General features: G+C 45.8%; 1 protein-coding gene across 2 annotated transcripts in view; it reads left to right on the top strand.

Moving 5' to 3' along the window:
* Positions 1–24,393, top strand: part of HHAT (hedgehog acyltransferase) — a 367,555-nt gene that overhangs the window by 252,907 nt on the left and 90,255 nt on the right. For both annotated transcript variants that reach the window (XM_018060771.1, XM_018060770.1), the window contains one exon: positions 18,465–18,666. In XM_018060771.1, the coding sequence (XP_017916260.1) occupies positions 18,465–18,666 (202 nt within the window). The remainder of the gene's footprint in view (positions 1–18,464; positions 18,667–24,393) is intronic.

Raw genomic sequence — 24,393 nt, 5'->3', positions numbered from 1 at the left:
TTGCGAGTTGTCTCTGCTTTTTGAACTTGAGTAAGAAAATCACTTGAATTTGCTTTTGTGTAATATCATTTCTGTAATCTAAAATAAGTCTAAAATACACACCAACTAATAAGTCATTAGTGAAAAACATAAAGCGATAAATGCACATTACAATGATGTGCAACATTACCACATTTAAGAGTATATTCCAATAGCAAACAGCAAAGTTCAACAGTGCAAAACCGCAATTACTTTTGCACCAACATAATAGGGAAGGTGGGATTTAGAAGCCAGGGGAGGAGCCATGTTCTCAACCACTGTACTTTAAGGCCTCTCCTTATTTCACTGCTCCTGGATCAGGTGATTCAGCCTGTGGGGAGCATCTAGAGGGAATAAGGATGTCTCCTGGGCTTTTGGGAGTATGCATATAAGTAACAGGCATTCAAGTGTACTAAAGAAAATGAAGCAATTGAAAACTTACATAATTGTAAGCATTGAAGAGTAGCCGAAAAATTGTGTGGGAGGTCAGGGGTTGTCCTTTGGGTTTGGCAGCTGAATGATCTAATCTGGGAAGGAGCTGCAAAGTGAAGCTGGGGAGGGTGGGTGGGTTAGTGGAAGGCAGTTTCTGAGAGAGTGGGTAGGGAGAGTTCTTGAGCTCTGCAGAGAGGGACATCCAGGGAGTGCTTCTTCAGGGTCGCTCCTGAGGGTGTCTGTGGCCAGTGATTCTGGAGACTGATGGCAGGCAGCTGGGAGCTGCTTCTCGCGCCTTCAGGAGTGCATGCAGCCGCTGTACGACAGATCCAGCTCTCAGCAAAGGTGTGAAGGAGAGAATTTGGTCTTGGTGCTTCTCTGTCGTTTTTTCCTTAACCCTTCTTTCTTCTTTTCTTTGCTCTCACGTGGGTCTTCACCTGTGCAAAATCATTTCCCCAGCAGTACCCCTCACCAGAGCCCTCCCATCCATTTCTCTTGGCTTTGACGAGTGTAGCAGAGCATCGTCTGTATACTATCATCTCTGTGTACCTGTTCTATGTGGGGCTGGCTAGCTGACTGTGATAAATGAACCCACAGTCACTGATAGTTTTGTCAGTGAGCCAGTGAAGCCCCTCCCCCCAGCTTCACACGAGTGCCTAGAGGTCTGGGGACAGAGCCCCCTGAGAAGTTGCTGACACTTTTAGAACGAGGCAGAGTGAGAAGCCTGCAAAGGAGACTGAGAAACAATGGCTCTGGGGGTAAAAGGAAAATGGAGAGTGGTTTCATTGGAGCCAAGGGAGGAAAGAATGTGAGTAAGGAAGGTGAAAACCCGGAAGGATGCTCATGATAGATTAGGTCAATTGAGGAGTTTCCTAAAGTGGTGCATATGAGTATTTATAGAAAGATGTCAGAGAGGACACAGACAAAAAGGTCATTGGTGGTTTCTGGATTTTTTATGTATCTCTTTCCAAATTTTCTATTATGAATATCAGTAAAATTATCAAAAGAGGAAAATGGAAGGCATAAGCAATGCCAAATGTAACAGACAACTAAGAGAAAGATGCAAATATATCCATTGGCCTTGGCAATCTGGAGACTGTTAATGACCTTGACAGAAGTTGTCCCAGTGGAATATGGAGGGACAGAAGTCCGATTGCTACCAGTTCAGGAGCAATTGGGAGGGAAGGGCTTGCAGACTATTCTTTCAAGGATTTTGAAATACTTGACTGTGAAAAGATGAGTTGGGATCAAATGTGAAGAAGTAGATGTTGTGGGGTAAAAGAAAGGTGTTTATAAAATACAAAGGATTGGAATATGTCTTTGAGCTAAGGAAAGAACCAGTTCCATTAAGCTGATAAGGATACAGGGTGACTGATGGAGCATGGTACCCTGGGAGGCAGAAGGGTATAGAACCAAAGAGTAGAGTTAGCCTCAGTCATGGAAAGGACATCTCTTCCATTGTGGATGAATGAATGGATAGGTACCAGCAGAGATCAGAGTGTATGTGGTTAGAATAGGGCACTCATATATGATGGTCCTGACTTTCTCAGAGACATAGTAGGTTCAGACTTTGGTATGAGATAAGGCTGGCTTGGAATAAATGTCACAGTGGGCTTCATCATTATAGTAGGTTAGATGTAAGTTCTATGAGGGCAGTTTTCTGTGGCACATTCCTGAACGCCTCCTCTGCTAATCATAGTACCTGGAATGTAGTAAGTTTTGTCGTTGTTATCTACTAAGTTGTGTCCAACTCTTTTGCAACTCCATGGACTGTAGCCCACCAGGGTCCTCTGTCCCTGGGATTCTCCAGGCCATAATACTAGAGTGGGTAGCTGTTCCCTCCTCCAGGGGATCTTCCCAACCCAGGGATCGAACCTATGTCGTCTGCCTTGCAACTGGATTCTTTACCACTGTACCACCTGGGAAGTCCAATATGGTAAATACTCAGATAATTGTTGATGCTGTGAATATATGATTAGAAAAAGAATGTGGTATTCCCACTCAAGTTCTTCATGACTCAGGCCATTCCATAAATGCAGTCTTTTCAGATATCACAGTCCTGGGGGGAACACAGACAGATGGGAAATTGTCTAGAAAAAGGGAAACTACAGTTTGGAACTGGGTGTAAAAGAATGAATAAAGAAACTGAAGATATGTTGTGTCTAAAGTCAAGCCTTTGGAAAGAGATGAGAGCCGTCATCCGGTGTTATGACAGACTGCCGGTTGAAGACCGGGTACCCATGTTCCATATTGCTTCCGAGAGGAGAACCATGGTCAACAGAAGTATAGAGAAGCATGGTCTCTCTTAAGTTGTCCTAAAAGGGTGGAAAAGACTGTTTCAAAAAGCCATGACTTCTTGGTCACTGAGAGTGTTGAGGTGCAGGCTGGATGGTATCCCTCCAGTCTCCAGGGTCCTTTGTGACAACAAGAGGGGAGCATTCTGACCTCTAGACTCTGAGGTGTAATAATACATTTCTACCAGATTTATTGAGTTAGGGGTACATGGGATTTTTGTCATCTCATCGTGATTTGGATGCTTATCTAGAACTGTTATGCTTTGCAGCTGCAAAGATAATTTAGGTTCACAGAAATGACGCTGAGGCACTAAAAAAATGCTGAAGGGACATCTAAATCAAATGAAATACTGTAGAACGCCCTGAACCTAGTGATTGAGACCTATTAGGGACTCAGTAGATAGTTAAGAAGTATTAGATTAAATGCTATCTATCTTTTTAATGTTAAGCATACAGGTTATTTATACCTCATATCCATAGTTATCATGGGGAAACCACTTGATCCATTGAAAAGAGCATGCATTTTGGAAGCACATCCGAATCTCCTTACCGCTCCACCATTGGCTGTGTTTCTTCTCATCTTTCAGACAGCTCAGCGTGATCCCCTGTGCTTTTCACCAGTTGGTCCCCACTTGAGAACGAGCCTGGGGAGCAAAATCCCATTCTGACGGCCTACATCTTTCTCCAGTGCTTGGGATGTGACTGTTTCCTGGCATGGATGATCATGTTAATATCCGGTTCCATGGCTAACATCTTTGGACTTCTTAGGATTTTTCTGTATGAATGGTGGCATTTTTAATCTACAGAAGACTCTGGATTTTGTGACACACGTTGGGTGTCATCCTTAGACTGTCTCTGTAGGATGCCAGCTCTTAAAACCCTAACCTCTCAGTGTGCACCCAAGACTTCCTGCGATTACTGTAGCTTCTTTTGAATATGCAGCATCGTCTGGATGTCATCCCGGCAGCTCTTGCTGCATTAAGGGGAACATGCTTGTGGGGCATAGTTTCCCGGCCATGGGATGATATTCTTGCTTGGTTTCCGTAAGTGTTGCACTGGTGTGGCTTTGTTGGATGCTGCTGCAGATTTATCGTCATTCATGCCTAGATCCAAGCGTTCTCAGTTTTCCCTCCCAGTGGCCAGACTTAAAAGGCATCATGTCTGGTAAGGGATGATAGGTCATAATCATGATAAATGAGAGGCAGCTGAAACAGTTCTGTCAAAGCTGGTTTGTCAGAGTGCTGATTTCAGTCCAGTGAGGGAGCAGCCTCTTTATTACCACCAGCAGCCGTTTCTCTTTGATTCTTTTTAAAACAGCACTTCAGCTCCTGAGACCTTTGTTTTCCTTCCTCCTGGAAACCGTCTTCAGCGGCAGTGTTTCTGATAGGGGTGCCTGTAGACCTGCTGGCATTTTCTCCTGTCTCTCTCCCTTTCTAGCCATTGGATCCCATCTATGGCGACCTCTGCCAAACATTTTTATTACCAATGGCTGCTGCTTGTTAAGAAAATTCAGAGCGCGTAGGTTTGCATTGACAAAGCAGATACATTGCGGGGTGGGGGTGGTGGTGGAAATTTGCTCTTAGGAAAGGATTTGTCACCTTGAGTCAAGATTCAGTGCAGGTTTCCTTCAGATAATGCTCTCTGTGTGCACTTTGCATTAATTCCTAAGTTAGCTTCATGGCAGCAGAGGGGTGGGGAAGTGGCAAATTCAGAGCATAAGTTATGGTTTTAGGAGCTCTATGTCCTGAAAATCTATTAGAGAAGACAGATCTTTCTGTTTTAGTAGAGAACAGAAGCAAAACAGCACACTGTCGTAATTGGTCATAACCTTTCGAGAACATTCATGCCTACGTCCCAAATGCTCCAAACTATAATACACAGACCTCACCCCTAGTGGGCCCCTAGCCCTGGAACTTTTACCAGTTGTAAATCAAGGCCTAGATAAGAGACCCTCACTGACATCTGTGACCCTGGCCTCCGCATCCACCTTCCACTCTCTACTGTGCTCTGAGACACTGTGTCTGTGTCAGAGTGTGTGTGTGTGGACTTGAAAGTGATATTCATGGCAGGAAGTGATTTTGTTAGCAAAGTTAAAACCAGGTGATCTAACCAAAGCCACACTCCTGTTGGTCTCATGAATGCCCTCCCCTCACACGCATCTAGTAGTGATGAGCGTGTCCAGGGTTTCATTTGAGACTTTTAAAGTTAATATCACAAACCTTAAACCTCCCAATTTTGGTGCTTTGATATTAAAAACATTTAACACACTGAAGTTTTGCTCTTTGGTTAAATCCCCTTTTTTCTTCTGGGTGCTTCCAGCAACTTCCTGGGGAAGTTGAAGTTGGTGTGTCCCACCTCTTGCTCCCCTCACTTAGGGGCACCTGTGGTTAGCATCTGTGATTTAGTCTGACTTTGTAAATATCAACCTGTAAACCCCACAGCACTTTGAAGAAGAAAGTGGCGGAGCCAGACAGTGAACAATGACCTTTACTCTTGAGGTCACACTTTAAGCTGGAGAGTTCTCTTTTGTTTATAGAGAGTGACTAGGAAAAGAAGGGAATGAATGAGTCAGAGGAATGAGGAGGATGAGGAAAAGAACAGGAAAAGAAGGCAGTTGATCTGTGTGTGTTAAGCACCTCCTGAGTTCAGAGTTTACTTTAGACTCGGGGGCGGGGGAGGGAATAAAGAGAGAAATGCTACAATTCTCTGATCAGTGTCTTGACTGCGAAATGGGGAGTCCCACTTACCCTCAGACCTGATGTAGTGGCTTCGAATTGGTAAGAAATAGCACATCAATTGGTCTGAAAGGAATAACTCAGTCCGAGATGAACACCTGAATTTTGCAGAGATGAAGAATCGGCCACCCACATTCAGTGGGATCAGCTAGGGAGATTTTCCGTGAAGTGAATGCTGAGCCCATTTTGAAAGATCAGATGGTGGAAAGAACAGCCAGAGATCTTGTCTGATTGAGGGGTGGACTGGCATGGTTGTGGGGCTCAGACATGGGAGAGAATGAAGTTCTTTAATTGGAGTGGAGAATCTATTTTGGAGACTCATAAGATGGAGTTGATGGCATAGGAGGGAGTCAGCTGGAGAAGGATGTTTAAAAAGCCAGGCTGGTGAGATTTAATTTAGGACCTGATGCAGTGGGACCACGGTAAGCAGGACCCCTTTGTCAGACTGGATGCTTCTGAGGACAAAGAACTGGCCTCTCCTTTGCCCGAACAGTTCACTTCTGCTTTTGCCTGGTTGGCCAACCTACCGTGCCACCATGGAAATGCAGAGTTCACACCTGTCAAGACTGTGGGCCCTGTCCAGCATGGCTGCCTCAAAATCATCACACCACAAACCCAGAAGAATGGAACGCTTCAGCCTCCAGCCAGGCATTTCTTCAGTGCACTTGTGTTCAGAGCACGTTCGCCTGGAGACCCCAGGGCCTTGTACCCGCACAGTCGTTTTTGAGTGCCACCCGTTTGTTTCATAGTGAACCTGTTGCTAACCGCGGTTATAACAGTGAGAAGATGAGGACCGGCAGGGGATGGGGGTGAGAGGCAGGGATCAGAAGGGAGCCCGGGGGAGACATGGTACAGTTGCTGATAAGAGGGGGCGTGTGCCCCAGACGGTGGTAGTGTGGACCCTGGGTTTGGGATCTGCTGATGGGGCAAAGGTTGAGAGAGGGGGGTTAGGAGCAGGGAAGGACGCGCGCTCTCCTCTCAGCCCCCTCCCTCGGTGAAACAGGGAAGCACACGTACCTGCATCCTACAGACATCCGAGTTTGCCCCCACGCAAACCGCTGGCTCTTTGTACCCTCCCTCTTTTAATCCGATAGCTGCTTTCAGCATCCTCTCAGGAGGAAGGTGGGAAGACAGGCAGGCAGCCAGGAAATCTTGGTGGTTATTAAACTGAGGCTTTGAGGACCTTTTTATTAGTGATGAGACTCAGCTCCACAGCACTAAAGAGTACAGACTCCCGCTCTCTCTCCTCTGCTCAAACCTCCCAAGAATCTATTTTATATGGTGTTTATTTGTAACCTGAAATAGATGTGTGCCCAGGGGTCCTGCGGACTGCTGAGGCTTCAGCGTGCTCTCAAGCAAAGAGGGTCAGCAGCCCCGAGGGGGCAAGTGGTGCTCCCCTTCTGTGCTCCCCTCCTGCAGGCCTTCCCATCCCTCATCTGTGACTGGAAGCTCGTTGTGAAGGCTGGCGTCTTAAAGACTTGCCTGGTTTTTCAGTCTCTGAATGTGAGGACTGTGATATTGTGAGGACGCATGCGTCACTGAGACTCTAACCTTTTGGAACATTAGGAAGTGTGTACATGCCCACTTAGGTGGTTGTGTCTGACTCTGTGCGACCCCATGGACTGTATGTAGCCTGCCACGCTCCTCTGTCCATGGGATTCTCCAGGCAGGAATACTGGAGTGGGTTGCCACTTCCTTCTCCAGGGGATCTTCCCGACCCAGGGATAGAACCCCCATCCGCATTGGCAGGCAGATTCTTTTAACATTGTGCCGCCTGGACAGCCTTCTGGACCATTAGTAGGCAGCTTTAATGGGTTGAATGAGTAACCTGCATAGTATTGATACTTTCTGGCCCTGCCCACCCAGCAATCCCTCGTTATAAGGAAAGGACCTGGTCACCTGACTCTTGTATCTGTAGATAAGAGGGGACCAGAGTGGAGGGTCTGCAATGGTTGGAAGGTGAGATGTTGATAATGGACCAAGTTGCAGTAGAAGCTACTTTACTCTGACCCGCCCGCACAGCCTCTGCAGGCTCATCTGTAGCCGGTATCAGAGGTTTGGAGAACAACTGGCTGTCCTCTGGGTTAAGCTTAATCAACAGATGTGCATGCTTGTTGAATCCATAACTTTTGAAGGAAAACGGAATATGCCCCTCCCCCAAAGATGCCACTTTGGCACGTGGATTATTCCAAGCCGAAGGCAATCAAGCTCCAGCTGACTCAGGAACAACGTTTCCCTCTAACTTAGCTATCTGAAAGAATTTGGGTAGGGGGCCTGTACCAGAAAAAGAGCTATTACCAGAGAGAAGTATTTATCTGAAAGACCATCTGCAGGGCAGGGCAAGGCTCTAATTGCCCTAACATCTGCTTTTCTGGTACTCCTGTGAATTCCCTTCCTGCACGTGGAAGCCCCAGACCCCATCCCATTCCTCAGATCAGGGCATTCCTTGACTCCCACTGTCTTGTGGACTCCCTGGCATATGTAGTGAAATTTGTTTTTCGTATTAATCTGCGTCTTGTCACTGTTGGTGTTACACCAGCCAAGAACCTGGAAGAGCAGGAGAAAAAAGTTTCCTGCCTTAGAGCTTCATCGCCCAAGCACTAAGTGGCCTGGTCTAATGAAGGCATATCTAGGGCTAACGGTTTTAAGTGAGAAACATCCCTGAGCAAGCAAGCCCAGGGGTCTTGGTGTCTTCATGTGGTTATGAAGAGTATAGGGATGCTAATCATTATGATAATGGCATCCTGTTTTTTCCTGAATGCAATAGGAATGTTAGTCTCCAGATTTCTTCAGTTCAGTTCAGTCTCTCAGTCGTGTCCTACTCTTTGCGACTCTGATTTGCAGCACATCAGGCCTCCCTGTCCATTACCAACTCCTGGAGTTCACCCAAACTCATGTGCATTGAGTTGATGATGCCATCCAGCCATCTCAGCCTCTGTCGTCCCCTTCTCCTCCTGCCCCCAATACCTCCCTGCATCAGGGTCTTTCCAATAAGTCAACTCTTCTCATGAGGTAGCCAAAGTATTGGAGTTTCAGCTTCGGCATCAGTCCTTCCAATGAACACCCAGGACTGGTCTCCTTTAGGATGGACTGGTTGGATCTCCTGCAGTCCAAGGGACTCTCAAGAGTCTTCTTCAGCACCACAGTTCAAAAGCATCAATTCTTTGGCACTCAGCTTTCTTCACAGTCTAACCTCCCACATCTATACATGACCACTGGAAAAACCATAGCCTTGACTAGATGGACCTTTGTTGGCAAAGTAATGTCTCTGCTTTTTAATATGCTATCTAGGTTGGTCATAACTTTTCTTCCAAGAAGTAAGCATCTTTTAATTTCATGGCTGCAATCACCATCTGCAGTGATTTTGGAGCCCCCCAAAATAAAGTCTGACACTGTTTCCACTGTTTCCCCATCTATTTCTGATAAAGTGATGGGACCAGATGGCATCTTCGTTTTCTCAATGTTGAGCATTAAGCCAACTTTTTCACTCTCTTCTTTCACTTTCATCAAGAGGCTTTCTAGTTCCTCTTCACTTTTTGCCATAAGGGTGGTGTCATCTGCATATCTGAAGTTATTGATATTTCTCCCAGCAATCTTGATTCCAGCTTGTGCTTCTTCAAGCCCAGCATTTCCTATGATGTACTCTGGATATAAGTGAAATAAGCAGGGTGACAATGTACAGCCTTGACGTACTCCGTTTCCTATTTGGAACCAGTCTGTTGTTCCATGTCCAGTTCTAACGGTTGCTTCCTGACCTGCATACAGATTTCTCAAGAGGCAGGTCAGGTGGTCTGGTATTCCCATCTCTCTCAGAATTTTCCACAGTTTCTTGTGATCCACACAGTCAAAGACTTTGGCATAGTCAATAAAGCACAAATAGATGTTTTTCTGGAACTCTCTTGCTTTTCTGATGATCCAGCAGATGTTGGCAATTTGATCTCTGGTTCCTCTGCCTTTTCTAAGACCAGCTTGAACATCTGGAAGTTCACGGTTCACATATTACTGAAGCCTGGCTTGGACAGTTTTGAGTATTACTTTACTAGCATGTGAGATGAGTGCAATTGTGTGGTAGTTTGAGCATTCATTGACATTGCCTTTCTTTGGGATTGGAATGAAAACTGACCTTTTCCAGTCCTGTGGCCACTGCTGAGTTTTCCAAATGTGCTGGCATATTGAGTGCAGCACTTTCACAGCATCATCTTTCAGGATTTGAAACAGCTCTACTGGAATTCCATCACCTCCACTAGCTTTGTTTGTAGTGATGCTTCCTAAGGCCCACTTGACTTCACACTCCCAGGATGTCTGGCCCTAGGTGAGTGATCACACCATTGTGATTATCTGGGTCGTGAAGATCTTTTTCGTACAGTTCTTCTGTGTGTTCTTGCCACCTCTTCTTAATATCTTCTGCTTCTGTTAGGTCCATACCATTTCTGTCCTTTATCGAGCCCATCTTTGCATGAAATGTTCCCTGGGTATCTCTAATTTTCTTGAAGAGATCTCTAGTCTTTCCCATTCTGTTGTTTTCCTCTATTCCTTTGCACTGATCGCTGAAGAAGGCTTTCTTATCTCTCCTTGCTATTCTTTGGAACTCTGCATTCAAATGGGAATATCTTTCCTTTTATCCTTTGCTTTTGGCTTCTTTCTTTTCATAGCTATTTGTAAGTCCTCCTCAGACAGCTATCTTGCTTTTTTTTTGCATTTCTTTTCCATGGGGATGGTCTTGATCCCTGTCTCCTGTACAATGTCATGAACCTCTGTCCATAGTTCTTCAGGCACTCTATCTATCAGATCTAGTCCCTTAAATCTATTTCTCACTTCCACTGTATAATCATAAGGGATTTGATTTAGGTCATACCTGAATGGTCTAGTGGTTTTCCCTACTTTCTTCAATTTCAGTCTGAATTTGGCAGTAAGGAGCTCATGATCTGAGCCACAGTCAGCTCCCAGTCTTGTTTTTGCTGACTTATATAGAGCTTCTCCATCTTTGGCTGCAAAGAATATAATCAGTCTGATTTCAGTGTTGAGCATCTGGTGGTGATTCCTTACCCCACATGTATTTTATCAGCTGATCTTTACAGCGGTTCATGCTTGAAGGTGATTTCATTCCTCCGAGTATACGTTCAGTGTACGGACTTAAACAAAGGCTTATTGACAGGATCACGGGTGCAGGCACTGGTAAGTGGCAGAGGAGGACCAAGGCCATGTCTCTAGCTGCCAAGCGCGGCCTTCCTGCCCGTCTGGTGTTTTGCCGCTGTTGCTGCTTGGGCGTGGTCTGCTGGGGTAAGGGCAGCTGGGCTGAGCCTCTCATGACCTTTCAGCCTCTTCTGCAGAGGGGAAGATAGAGTTTTGGAGGAGCTAGAGTTTGGGTTTTGATTTATGAGGGAAAGCTGAATGCTTCTCTAGGATGGAAGTTACAGGCTTGGGATCATCAGCACAGTACTTCGACCCCCTGATCTACTGGCTTTGTGGTATGAAAAGGTTAATTTTTTTTAAGGGTGTTGGCATCTAATGAGATGAACCTACAGGTTTAAATGTAGACTGAATATGTTCACGCATTCACGCTCAGTCATGCAGTTATGTCTGACTCTTTGCGACCCCGTGGATTGTAACTGCCAGGCTCCTCTGTCCATAGGATTCTCCAGGCAAAAATACTGGTGTGGGTTGCCATTTCCTCTTCCAGGGGAGCTTCCCGACCCAGGGTTCAAACTCACATCTCTTGCATCAGCAGGTGGATTCTTTACCACTGTGCCGACTAAATATAGCTGGAGTTTAATCTCTATTTTATAAATTCCATAGTATTCTGTTGCAAAATAGGACATAGCATTTTTAAATAGGCAGTTTTTCATAGTTGCATGTGAAACTTTCATCTTTCGGTAAAGATGTTGGCAATTAGCTCAGCTCAAATGTGCCCTCTGCTTTGAAAGTGACCTCTCTTTTAGCCTTCTGGAGAGGTAAAGTTTGCAGCTGCCTGTTAACCAACTGCTGTGCTGTGCTTAGTCACTCAGTCGTGTCCGACTCTTTGCGGCCCCATGGACTGTAGCCTGCCAGGCTCCTCTGCCCATGGGGATTCTCCAGGCAAGAATACTGGAGTGGGTTGCCATGCCCTTCTCCAGGGGCAGCAGCTCTGAACAGCACAAATTTATTCTCTTGCAGCCCTGGAGGTAAGAAGTCTGAGATGGGTCTATACCAGAGGGCTATAATCACAATGTGGCCGAGCTCCGTTCCTTGTGGAGTCTTTAGGGAAGAGTCTCTGTGTTTCCTTGCCTTTTCCAGTTTTGCTGGCTCTTACTTATTAAAATTCCATTACGATGTGCACTGGGTAGAAAGATACTAAAAGCAAATCATATTTTCTGCATGTATCTTCCTTTGAAAACTTTTAATAGTAAGTAAATCGCTCCCTTTGTGAAAACTAAACACCAGTCCTTTGCCCACCAGCTAGAGGATGAGGCTTTGACTGGTGGGTCATCACAGGCTTTGGCTGATAGAGAACTTGGATGTGGCCAAGGCCAAAGCTAAAGCCAGGCTTAAGTCACGGGAGCCACTGCCCCTGAGAGCTGGGTTTAGGGCACCTCTGCAGAGAAGCCTAATCCGGAACTCAGGGGAAGCCCAAGTGAACCCCGGTGAAGCGAAGGTGAGGTCACCTTACTGCCGATGCAGTGCAGCCACATGTCTTGCCCTTCCCAGCTGCTGAGGGCTCTGGCCTTTAAAGGGCCAGTCCTTGCAAGTTTTGACATTTCTTGAAGTTGGAACAGCTCTGGGGGCTGCGTGACTGTGACTTTAATGGGGGAAGGAGGATTACAGAGCGTGGTGAGACCGCAGGGTCCTCGGGGGTCTGTGTTCCTTAGGAATGGGTGTCTTCTGAAGTCTCTGCCAGTAACGGGGGCAAGTCCTTATAACCCTTCCGTGTTTGCTAATCGCTCACAGTGTGTCTGTGGCAGTGGTGACAGTCTATCAGAAATGTAAAAAGCTACTGGAGACTATGAAAAATAAATGAAAATTAGTGTTAGAGATATAAATACTGTTGGCCGGTAGCGCATGTGGGCATGCACATATATATATACTCACACACATCTAAAACTGCCGAAGGGAAATTTGGTTGAAATGACCAGCATAATAGAAGAGATATCTTCTGATGAATAACTGTTCACTTCAGTGGTACAAACAGTAGGTTCTCTGGGTTAGAGACTGAGAATATTTAAAAGAGACTTTATAGAGGAGTTGGGAAACCAGAGAGGGTAGAGGATGTGAAAATGGTGTGCTCAGAGGCACGGAAGTGTGAAAGCCCCATTTGTTCAGGATTTCAGGACTGGTGGGAAATAGGGTGGAAAGATAAAGCAGAGCTGGAATAGAATGTCAGCCACTGCCTGCCCCATCCCAGCCAAGAAATAGATCATTGCAGATGGGAAGTCAGCAAGCCCACCTCGGCTCAGTCCACAGGGCAGTGAAAACCAAGCTTTTCTGTGTCTTAGGTGCCCCATCCCCTTATCTTGCTGGGGTCTGGAGTTCATGGCTAAGGGTTTGACAATAACTTGGCAAGCCGGGAAGCTGTTGGGGAAGTCCAGGGACAGAAGTGTTGTGATTTTGAGAGTAATGTCTTTACCACATGGATTCTCACTACCCCTGTCCCAACTGCCAGACACATTCTTGAGTTTTTCCTAGTGATTATGAAGGAAACAGCTACTTTGTTTTCCCTTCACATACATCTGCTCAGTTCAGTTCAGTCGCTCAGTCGTGTCCGACTCTTTGCGACCCCATGAATCGCAGCATGCCAGGCCTCCCTGTCCATCACCAACTCCCGGAGTTCACTCAGACTCACGTCCATCGAGTCCGTGATGCCAACCAGCCATCTCATCCTCTGTCGTCCCCTTCTCCTCCTGCCCCCAATCCCTCCCAGCATCACAGTCTTTTCCAATGAGTCAACTCTTCGCATGAGGTGGCCGAAGTTCTGGAGCTTAAAAGCATCATTCCTTCCAAAGAAATCCCAGGGTTGATCTCCTTCAGAATGGACTGGTTGGATCTCCTTGCTGTCCAAGGGACTCTCAAGAGTCTTCTCCAACACCACAGTTCAAAAGCATCAATTCTTCGGTGCTCAGCCTTCTTCACAGTCCAACTCTCACATCCATACATGACCACAGGAAAAATCATAGCCTAGTCAGCAACAATCCCCAAGTATCAGCCTCTTATGCCCAACTTCTTACACAGTCAGACTTCTGCATGAAGCCTGCCTCGATAAGGTGTAGTCTCTGCTTCTGGGGCAGAAGGAAACTGTTAAGTCTGTTTTTAACATTTTACTTGTATTTTGGCTGCCCTGGGTCTTGTGGTGAGCCGGGGCGCTCTCTAGTTGCGACGTACAGGCTTCTCACCGAGTGGTCTCTCTCGTTGTGGAGCAGGCTCTTGAGCGGGCCCCATAGTTGTGGTACACGGGCTTAGTGGCCCCTCGGCATGTGGGATCAAATCCTTGTCCCCTCCTCTGACAGGCAGATTCCTAACTGCTGGACCACGAGGGAAGTCCCTATTTAGTCTGTTTAAAGCTTGAACTGTGGCTTTCTGGCCCAGAGTTCCTTGGCTTAAGTGTTAGTCGCTTAGTCGTGTCCAATTCTTTGCAACCCCTTGGACTGTATCCCACCAGGTTCCTCTGTCCAATTCCCTTCGCCAGGGTATCTTCCCGACCCAGGGATTGAACATGGGTCTCCTGCATTGCAGGCAGGTTCTTTACTGTCTGAGCCACCAGGGAAGAAGCCCTCCTTGGCCTAAACGCCTTTGTAATTTATGAGCACCTTTCTCCCTAGTAAGATTTCTTTTTGTACGGAGGCTGTTTCTTCAGTTAATAAAATACTGGTGGATGTTTCTGTGGAAACTGCTTTGCAGATGTGGTTGAACAAGAGGAACATATCGCTAAAAAATGCTCTCACTGTGGTAAATAGCTTCGTAGAACACAGGCCTGGGGGATTCTGAAACTGGAACATTCTAGGTTCAGATTTTACCTCTTCTGTATAAAATAGGTCTGGTTATTAGTTCTTCACAAAGTTATTGTAATGATTAGAAACAGTATACATAAGAGCACCTGATATTTAGTAGAGAGTAGACATGGTAAATAATGTCTACATTTTATATCAGTTCCTCCTCCTGAGCAGGGGTTTGCTATGTTGCGTTGATTCTGTTTGAGATGGTTTTAAATTAAGAAGGTGGCACAGTTGATGGCAACCACCCCAGGCAATGTTCTTTGCAAGCAGTGACCCCACGAAGCCAGCAGGCAGGGGCAGGGGGCAGGCCTTGTGCAGACTCAATCTCCCACAGTTGCTGACAGGAAAAAAAAAATCTTTTTAGTTTTGCTTTGCTGAGAAGGTGGTGCTGAATGCTTTTTTCCACTGGGAACTCAGTTTCAGCGTGCAGCGGATCTCAGTAAGTGGGGTCACACTGCTGCTTTTCTAAAAGGAGACGCGTTTCTGTTTTTATTAATCATGGAACTGACACAAGCCTGGTGGGATTTGTAAAAGGAAACAGGTTTATTTTCCTTCTTGCTTTATCCACTGCCTTCTAGAAATTAAGAGAGAGGAAGGGAGTTTTTTTTTGTTTTCCAGTCGGGAGACCATACCCTCTTCTGGTTTAAAACAAGCAACCTCATGTTGTTGGAGACCTGCCATTTGTGAGTTTCTGGAATAAAAGGAATTCTCAGATTTTTGTCGGCTGTCATTATTGAAGGAAAGCAGCAAAACCGTGATGCCAAGAGATGCCTAAAATAGCTGTGCATGTAATTATGGGACTAGATGCTTCGTCGTCACAAGCTTGGAATTATGTTCTTTTTGGAGTTGAATCTAATATTAAGGACCATTGATGTGGATGGACAAGGAGAGGTTTTTATTCTATACTGAGGTTTTCTAATATATATTCAGTTCAGTGCAGTCGCTCAATCGTGTCCAACTCTTTGCGACCCCATGGACTACAACACACCAGGCCTCCCTGTCCATCGCCAACTCCCGGAGTTTACTCAAACTCATATCCATTGAGTCAGTGATGCCATCCAACCATCTCATCCTCTGTTGTCCCCTTCTTCTCCTGCCCCCAATCCCTCCCAGCATCAGGGTCTTTTCCAGTGAGTCAGTTCTTTGTATCAGGTGGCCAAAGTATTGGAGTTTCAGCTTCAATCTCAGTCCTTCCAGTGAAAACCCAGGACTGATCTCCTTTAGGATGGACTGGTTGGATCTCCTTGTAGTCCAAGGGACTGTCAAGAGTCTTCTCCAACAGCACAGTTCAAAAGCATCAATTCTTCGGCGCTCAGCTTTCTTTACAGTCCAACTCTCACAGTGCAGCTCATTTTGATATAGCGAGATACAACAATAATCTCAACATAAAACCAGTGTTGGGTGAGAAGAGTATTAGGATTGGAATGAACTTGTTTTATAAAATCTATTATCTGCAAAATTTCTGTAAACAGCAGTTACTCCTTATCCTTTTGAACTTGGTTTGACCACTCCATTTTTTTTAACATGCAACCTTCTTACACACACAACTGATTGTATGACGTGAAGGACAGCCTCATAGAGCACCATGATGGAGCCGTGATTATCTTTTTCCAAGTTGGAGGCTACAGAGGTTTGTGGTCCTTTTTTTTTTTTTTTTTGCCTGTTGAGTATTCTGCAACAATAACCAAGTAGCCTCTAGGGGGCAGCACAACGCCAGTTAAAACCCCTGTGCCTGGGGCTGTCGGTGGGGTTTTTCTGACTCATTGTCCAGCCCTTCTTGGTCCATGATGCAGCATCCTGCTTCTCCTGGCCAAACTCGCTCGCTCTCTAGACCTCGCCAAGGTGGGGGTCTTTACCATTACACCTCTAATACCCTGCTTGCCTCCACTCACCCTGCTCGCCTCCACTCACCCTGCTCTTTCTGTACTCTTAAGCTCCCCTGGTCTACTTTGTACCATATGATACAGCAAACAACTCCCACGTCAGCTTAATGATAGAATTTGTTTGCTGTTGTTTCACAACCAGCTATACCTGTCCTTTGGGCAGGAGCAACCTGTTATGTTATGTCTTTGTGTGTCTCATAATACCAGCACTGCCCTGGAGGCCTAAATAAATCCCTGGCCACAGCTGGATTATTTCTTAGTCTGTAGTGAGTGCTTGATGGGTATTTGCTGACTTGATTGTTGAGACGGTCTTGTTTCTGAACAAGAGAAAGTATTTGCTTCACTTGTTTCTGGAATGTGTGCATTCTCACGTGCTTTCTGGTTTGTTTCAGGTTGAGATGCAAGATAGGAGGGCTTTCAAAATAAGCCCAGAGGTGCAATGGAAAACATTAAGGCTGGTGCCAGAGATGCATATTTGCATCTAGGTTCTTCTGTTCTCAGCCCCCGTTTTTCTCACCCAAAAAGTGGGGCTGTCTAAGCCGATCAGATAATTTGCCATCTGACCTGGAGCACCTTTGAGAGTGAAGGAGGACATTAAAAAATATTGATAGTCACATAGTCGTTGCTGTTCAGTCGCTCAGTCATGTCCGACTCTTTGCAACCCCATGGACTGCAGCACGCCAGGCTTCCCTGTCCTTCACCATCTCCCGGATCTTGCTCAAACTCATGTCCATTGAGTCGGTGATGCCATCCGACCATCTCATCCTCTGTCATCCCCTTCTCCTCATGTCCTCAATCTTTCCCGCATCAGGGTCATTTCTGATGTTGGCTCTTTGTATCAGGTGGCCAAAGGATTGGAGCTTCAACTTCAGCATCAGTCCTTCCAATGCATATTCAGGACTTAGTTCCTTTAGGATGGACTGGTTGGATCTCCTTACAGTCCAAAGGATTCTCAAGAGTCTTCTCCAGCACCACAGTTTGAAGGCATCATAGTCCTCAGAAGTATTTATTGACTGGGGAATGGTTTTTATATTGTATCTTTTGGCTTGCCTATGAAAGTGTTCTATTTAAAAATTATTTTCAAAATAACATTTCCAACAAAATATTAAAATAATAAATAGGACAGCCTGTCAGTGGGTTCGGTGGGTTGGCATGCTAGAACAGCATATGGTGTTTCAAAGAATCAGGTCAAATGATACATGTAAAGTGCCTAGTGCCATTCTTGGGACACATGGTGTGTTTAGGAAATGATCGTTTCCTTTTCCTTTATGGAATAAGGTTGGACAAAGAAGCACTGACAGCAATAAACAAGGACCAATAGGCTTTTTAAAGAGACCACTGCAAGGAGGGTGTTTTTCTAGCTCTCCAGATCCTGACAACACAATGTGAGTTTGGTCCAGCTCTAGCAGGAAAATACTGATTGAAGAACACAGTTCTGCTTGTATGTGGTCAGACAGCTGTCTCAGCAGTAGAGAACTTACCCAAGGGGGGCTCTGCCTTCTGGGTGATACTCTGGCTGCCCTGTGAGCACAGAGCTCTTCTCCTCACTTGTGAATTTGTCGCTACTTCTGGGCAACTTGCCTGGAAAGCTGGAGGAATCCAGCCTTGGCACCCTTCGTCTGCAAAAGCCATCCTGCCGTTTAGGGGCCTGAACTCAGCAGTTGTGCTTAAATACTGGGTTTACCCGAAACTTGATAGTTTGAGCTGTAAAATACATACGTACCATGAAGGTTGGTATCCCCCGCTCAGTCATGCCTGACTCTTCGCAACCCCATGGACTGTAGCCCGCCAGGTGCTTCTGTCCATGGGATTCTCCAGGCAAGAATACTGGAGTGGGTTGCCATGTCCTCCTCCAGGGGGTCTTCCTGACCTAGGGATCGAATCTGCGTCTCTTACGTCTCCCTGAATTGGCAGGGGGGTTCTTTACCACTAGTGCCACCTGGGAATCCCCCAGAGGCTTCTGTGCTTGCCACCTCCTGGTGTGATGGAGCATTCAGGGAGCGCCCTGTGGCCTCCTGGATGTGGGGGAAGGGTCTGCATACAGTGAATAGCGATGTGTGGCAGGAGAATCAGGCCGGGAGCGGGTGGTGTTGGGGGCCAGCGCTCCGCAGGGCTCCTCACGGCCTCCTCTTTCTCCAGGTACGTGTACATCCCAGCGGGCGGGTCACAGCATGGCCTGCTGGGGGCCCTCTTCTCCACTGCGATGACGTTCGCGTTTGTGAGCTTCTGGCACGGCGGGAATGACTACCTGTGGTGCTGGGCCACCCTCAACTGGCTGGGGGTCACCGTGGAGAACGGCGTCCAGAAGCTCGTGCAGAGGCCACGCGTCCAGCATAGCTTGGTGAGCAGGTCCTGGCTTGTGCGGCAGGGGCAGCCAAGATGGGCGGACTGGGTTTGGGAGGGGAGGAGGTCATCACGTTTACCTGCAACGTGGGCCATTTCTGCCAGATCGGCTCAACATCCAGTGTGTTCCCGGAGCCAGGACAGCTGAACAAGAGGTGGTGGCTCAGACGGTAAGGTGTCTGCCTGCAATGCGGGGGACCTGGGTTTGCTCCCTGGGTTGGGAAGATCCCCTGGAGAAGGGAAAGGCTACCCACTCAGTACCTTGCCTGGAAAATTCCATGGATGGAGGACCCTGGTGGGTTACAGTCCATGGGATCGCAGAGTTGGACACGACTGAACAACCTCACTGGTTCACTGGCTGTAACTATAAAATAATACATATTTATTATATGAGAATTAGAAAATTCACATGAGTATAAGGAAGATGTCTCCTGAAGAGAAACCACTGTTAAATCCCTTCTAAATTATTTTTTTGAACAAAACTTGTTTTAGTTACTGTGTTTTTGACTGCTCGGTGTCATCTTTGCTGTGTGTGGACTTTTCTCTGGTTGTGGCGAGTGGAGGTCTCCTCTCTTGTGCACAGGCGCAGTTGCCCCACTGCATGTGGGATCTTAATTCCTGGACCAGCGATCGAACCCATGTCCCCTGCATTGCGAAGTGGATTCTTTCTTTCATTTTTCAATGAAGGGTAATTATGGTATTGTGCTGGTTTCTGCCATACATCAGCGTGGCTCAGCCGTAGGTGTACATATGCCCCTTCCCTGTTGAGCCTCCCTCCCACCTCTCACCTCCCACCCCATCCCGCCCCTCTGGGTTGGCCCAGAGCCCCGGTTTGAGCTCCCTGAGTCATACACCAAATCGCCACTGGCGCTCTATCTTGCAGATGTTGGTGTATATGTTTCCGTGCTCTCTGTGTCCATTTGTCCCACCCTCTCCTTCCTACCCCTGCCCCCACCGTGTCCAGAAGTCCGTTCTCTGTGCTGCACCTCCATTCCTGCCCTGCACATAGGTTCATCGGTAGCAAGGTGGACCACTGGACCACCCTTTCTTCTAAATTTTTTCTCTCCTCTCTATACACACGCACACACGTACATCGCACACACATAAGTGTATAACACTTAAAACATACCATTATCCTAGAGATACAGTTGTATCAGGACTCTCTTCTATGTCATCATATACATTTCTAACAACCCTTTTTAATGGCGTTACAGAATTCCATTATGTGGCTATACCATAATTCATTTAACCAGTCTCTTATCATTGACGTATTATTCTAACTTTTTTTTGCAGTTAGCAGTTGCATTGAGATGACTGTCATAACAGGGGTGAATTCTTGAATGTTTAACATTGCTAAGGTAAAGACTTTTCTCACTTTTAAAGTTTGCATGCCTGGTGCTTACCTGTTCCTTAGCTGCCCAGTAGATCAAGTTGCCAGTCTGCATTTCTGCCAAGAGTGCCTGAGAATGCCCTTGCCAATCCTGAGTAGTACTGGTATTTTTCATCTTTGCTGTTTCGATAGGTTTTAGCACCATAAAAATCAGCTAAGGATTTAAGACACATTCACACCCTTTAGGAAAATAACTTAGGAAATTAAGCATTTTTCTTTACACACGTTTAGGTGATTTAAAAGTATGAGCAAATGTTTTGCCATGTAAATGTGGCAAAGGACGTGTTAGAATCTTACAGGAATGTTCAATTCTGAATATGCCGCTATATTCCGATAACTCGGACAAAAGTAGCTAAAAAGAAATATGCTATTATCAGTGTTGATGGCAGGCAGTAAAACACAAAAAATTTACTGGGAAACGATTAAGTAAACTCCCCCAGTATTTGCAGCTAAAGCAAATATATTTCAAAAAGTCAACATCACCAAAATAGAATACATTTGAGTGTTTTTGTATAAAGATAGCTGTGTGTGTGTGTACGCTCAGTTGTGTCTGACTCTGCGACCCCATGGATTGTAGCCCACCAAGCTCCTCTGTCCAAGGGATTTAGATTTCAATAAAAACTGAATCAAAGCACATAGCAAAAATATCACTCCTAAAGGAATTTAAGTATGTTCGTATATGTTTAAAGATAAATATTTTATTCAGTTCTAGTACCCAGCAACTAGCGGGAAAGAAATGTCAGTGAATTCCAGTAGAAAGTGGAATTTCAATGAGAGTCATGGCTTTGTAACACAAAGAAAAACCATAAAAAGTGGTATAATAAAGGTTACACACTTCACCCTTCAAATCTGAGTAGTCTTCCCCAAAGCAGGAACCGCATCAACTATGAAGGCCAGAAAATTCTTTTCAGCCCAGATTGAAGCCCTGTAACACATTTCCATTTACCCTCATAAAGGATCTGACATTAACCTTGAACTTAATCTTAAGAGTTCTGTAGGCTTTGAGCCATGGATTATATTACTAATAAATCTAAAGAATCTAAAATATTAAAAGAGTAACCCAAACTGTGCGATGTAACCTATGACTTATTAGAAAAAAAAGTGTTAGTTGCTCAGTTGTGTCCAACTCTTTGTGGCCCTGTGGACTGTAGTCCACCAGGCTCCTCTCTCTGTCCATGGGGTTCTCCAGGCAAGAACACTGGAGTGTGGCCATTCCCTTCTCCAGGGGTCTTCCTGACCCAGGGATCGAACCCAGGTCTCGTTCATTGCAGGCAGATTCTTTACCATCTGAGCCACCAGAGGAAGCCTTATGGCTTATTAGTTTGGGCTAGAAATGGAGGAAGGCAGTAAAAAGACTTGCTCACAGGGTGAAGCACTTGAATGTCTGCTGTACCACATCACAGCTCATTCTAGGACCTTCATGTGTTTACCCCATTTGAGCTTCTGCCCACAGTTCAAGCACCTAGGTGTGTAGTAATTTTTGAATTTGCAATTTTTTTTTGGTGAGATATATATCTTGTATATTGCAGGTGCGGTGTTTAGTTTACTTATTTATTGAGCAAGGACACATTTTGTAAAACCTGTTTTTAGCACCTGTTTTGCCCCTTGACAGCCTGGTGATTACTTACGGCTACTTAGACTCAGGAGTTCCTTAAGTTCAAGGTCAAGGCCCTGTTATTATTTGTATTCTGTATGGTTAGCTGTGTGTCTGAGTTCATTTCAGTACGTCAGTACACAATTAAGGCTTCTAAATTGGGCTTCTTCTTTAGTTCTTTTTCTACCTGTCCACTCAAGGAGTTTTCCTCCGTTGCTCTTTTCCTTATACAGTTCAGTACAGATGCTGTTTTCCTTCCAAAAAACACGGCTGGCATTCCAGATGTACATAGCCTTCTGAGTAAACAGTTTCCCTACTTGGGTTGCCTCCTCCTCTCTCTTTTTATGAATCCATTTCCCATTCTTTTCTTTATTGAGATATAATTGCTGTACATTATATAAGTTACAGGTACGCGAAGTACAACATAGTGATTCACAATTTTTAAAGGTTATACTCCACTTAACAGTTGTTATAAAATAGTGGCCATACATTTAGCATTTGGGGGACCACAGTCCAAATAAAGACTTACTGCCTCCTTGGTACTTAATTTCATCTGATTTTAATCTTCCCGATGATCTGACAGTATTTTTACAATGGGAGCGCACTCCGCATGGCCCTTACGCACTCTCCCCATGACATTCATCCTTCGTCTGTTTTTTTTTTAAGTGATGGATTGAAAAATATGTGAATAACAAGGATTATCATCCCTTCTTCTTTTGTGTCTTCTTCTTTAATCTCAAAGCTTTGCCTGGGGCACAAGAGATAGTAAGATTTTTTTTTTTTTTTTGCCATGCTGAGGGGCTTGTGGGATCTTAATTCCCCAACCAGGGATCAAACCCAGGCCTTTGGCAGTGAGAGCACAGAGTCCTAATCACTGGACCACCAGGGAATTCCCTGGAGTGGGATTTTATCGGAAGCCCTCTGATGTTCCAGGCAGGACTCTCCCCTGAACTTTATGCAGGAGTGGAAATGTCCATTGTGCTGTCCGATCCGAGTAGTCATGAGCCACACTGAGTGCTTGAAGTACGGCTATCATCCCTGAGAAACTAATTTTTAAATTTATTTAATTAATTTGAATCTAAGTAGCCCCTGTGTTCTTTGGAAGGAATGATGCTAAAGCTGAAACTCCAGTACTTTGGCCACCTCATGCGAAGAGCTCTGACTCATTGGAAAAGACTCTGATGCTGGGAGGGATTGGGGGCAGGAGGAAAAGGGGACGACAGAGGATGAGATGGCTGGATGGCATCACTGACTCGATGGGCATGAGTTTGGGTGAACCCTGGGAGTTGGTGATGGACAGGGAGGCCTGGCGTGCTGCAATTCATGGGGCCGCAAAGAGTCGCTGAGCGACTGAACTGAGCTGAGCCCCCACGTGGCTAATGGTTTCCGTTTTGGGCAGTATAGTTCTAGAATGTATCCCTTTTCTAGAAAGAAGAAAAAATAGAAGAATATAGTATTTGACTCTGCTGTAATTTAGGAAGGTTTTTATTGCTGGTGGGATGCCTCCTATATGCAACTGGCTACTGAACCTCTCCCTCCTTGATCATCTCACAGATGTCTCAGACTTAGCATGCGGAGTACTGACTTGGTGAGCCACCCGGTCCCCAGTAACTCCAGCTAGCTCCTCTCCCTCCAGCATTCTCTGCTTCTGCAAAAGCCACTGTCGTCTTGCTGGTCTCTCGTGGTCTGGCCCCTCAAATTGCCCTTTGTGCCTTCCTCTCTCGAAGTCCCACCTGTATGTGCTGTACTTTCCACCTCCCAGGTAGGCCTTAATTTCTAAAAACCGTTTCCATTTCCACTGAGTCATCCTAACCCCACTGTTCCCATTTCTTGCCCAGTCTACCAAAGAGCTGTGAACTGGTCTCCCTGCTTCCACTTCTGCCTTCTTCAGCTTGTTATCCTCACAGTGCTGAGTGATGCTTCTCAATACATAACCTAACCAATTAGCCTCCAATTAAGATAAATAAATTCAAAAAATAAATACCTAACCATGTTGTTGTCCTTAAAAATCTCTAGAGGCATCCCATTTTCTTGGGACTCAGTCCCCAGTATTGAAGATGACCTGTAAGACCTCGGCTGGTCCTAGTCTTGCTCCCTCTCTGCATGCTCTCTGGCTCTCTCCTCTCACACCCTGTTCCTCCTTCTGTTCATTTTCACACCTGGCCCCTCCAGCCCCAGCTCCCTGGCACAGGCTCTTCCATCTCTAGGATGCTCCTATTCCTTTCCCTCCTTTTCATCCTTCTGACTTCAGCTTGAATGACAGCTTGCTTGGGTACCGTTTACTGATCCTCCTAAGTCAATCAGGTCCCAACTGGTAACCCCTTTGGGGTACCTTGTATGTGGTCTCTTCAGCTGTACTTATCACAGTTACAATGAAATGTTCTTTATACAATAGCTTATTTAATCCTTATCTCCCTCTCTGAACTGGTAAGCCTCCCGACATCAGAAATCTGTATCTGTTGCCAAAAAATCTTGGCTCTGTGTGCACCAATGTCAAACAGAAATATGGAGACAGAGTTATGGAGGAGAAGGAAAGAGTGGTTTTAATACTTTGCCAGGCAAAGGGGGAACACGGTAGGCTTCCACCTCAAGAACTGTGTCCCCCTCCTTGGTGGTTGGGAGAGGTTATATCGTCAGACAGGGGTACGTGATAAGGATCAGGGCAATAACAGTCTTCACCCCTTCTGCAAAGTTTCAAAAGGATGGCGTTGCTGACTAGATTTCAGTTTCGTGGAAAGTAG

The sequence above is a fragment of the Capra hircus genome, chromosome 16 (assembly GCF_001704415.2).
Source record: "Capra hircus breed San Clemente chromosome 16, ASM170441v1, whole genome shotgun sequence".
Classification (NCBI taxonomy): domain Eukaryota; kingdom Metazoa; phylum Chordata; class Mammalia; order Artiodactyla; family Bovidae; genus Capra; species Capra hircus.
The sequence above is the reverse complement of the archived record's forward strand: the minus strand, read 5'-3'. Positions and strand labels throughout refer to the sequence as shown.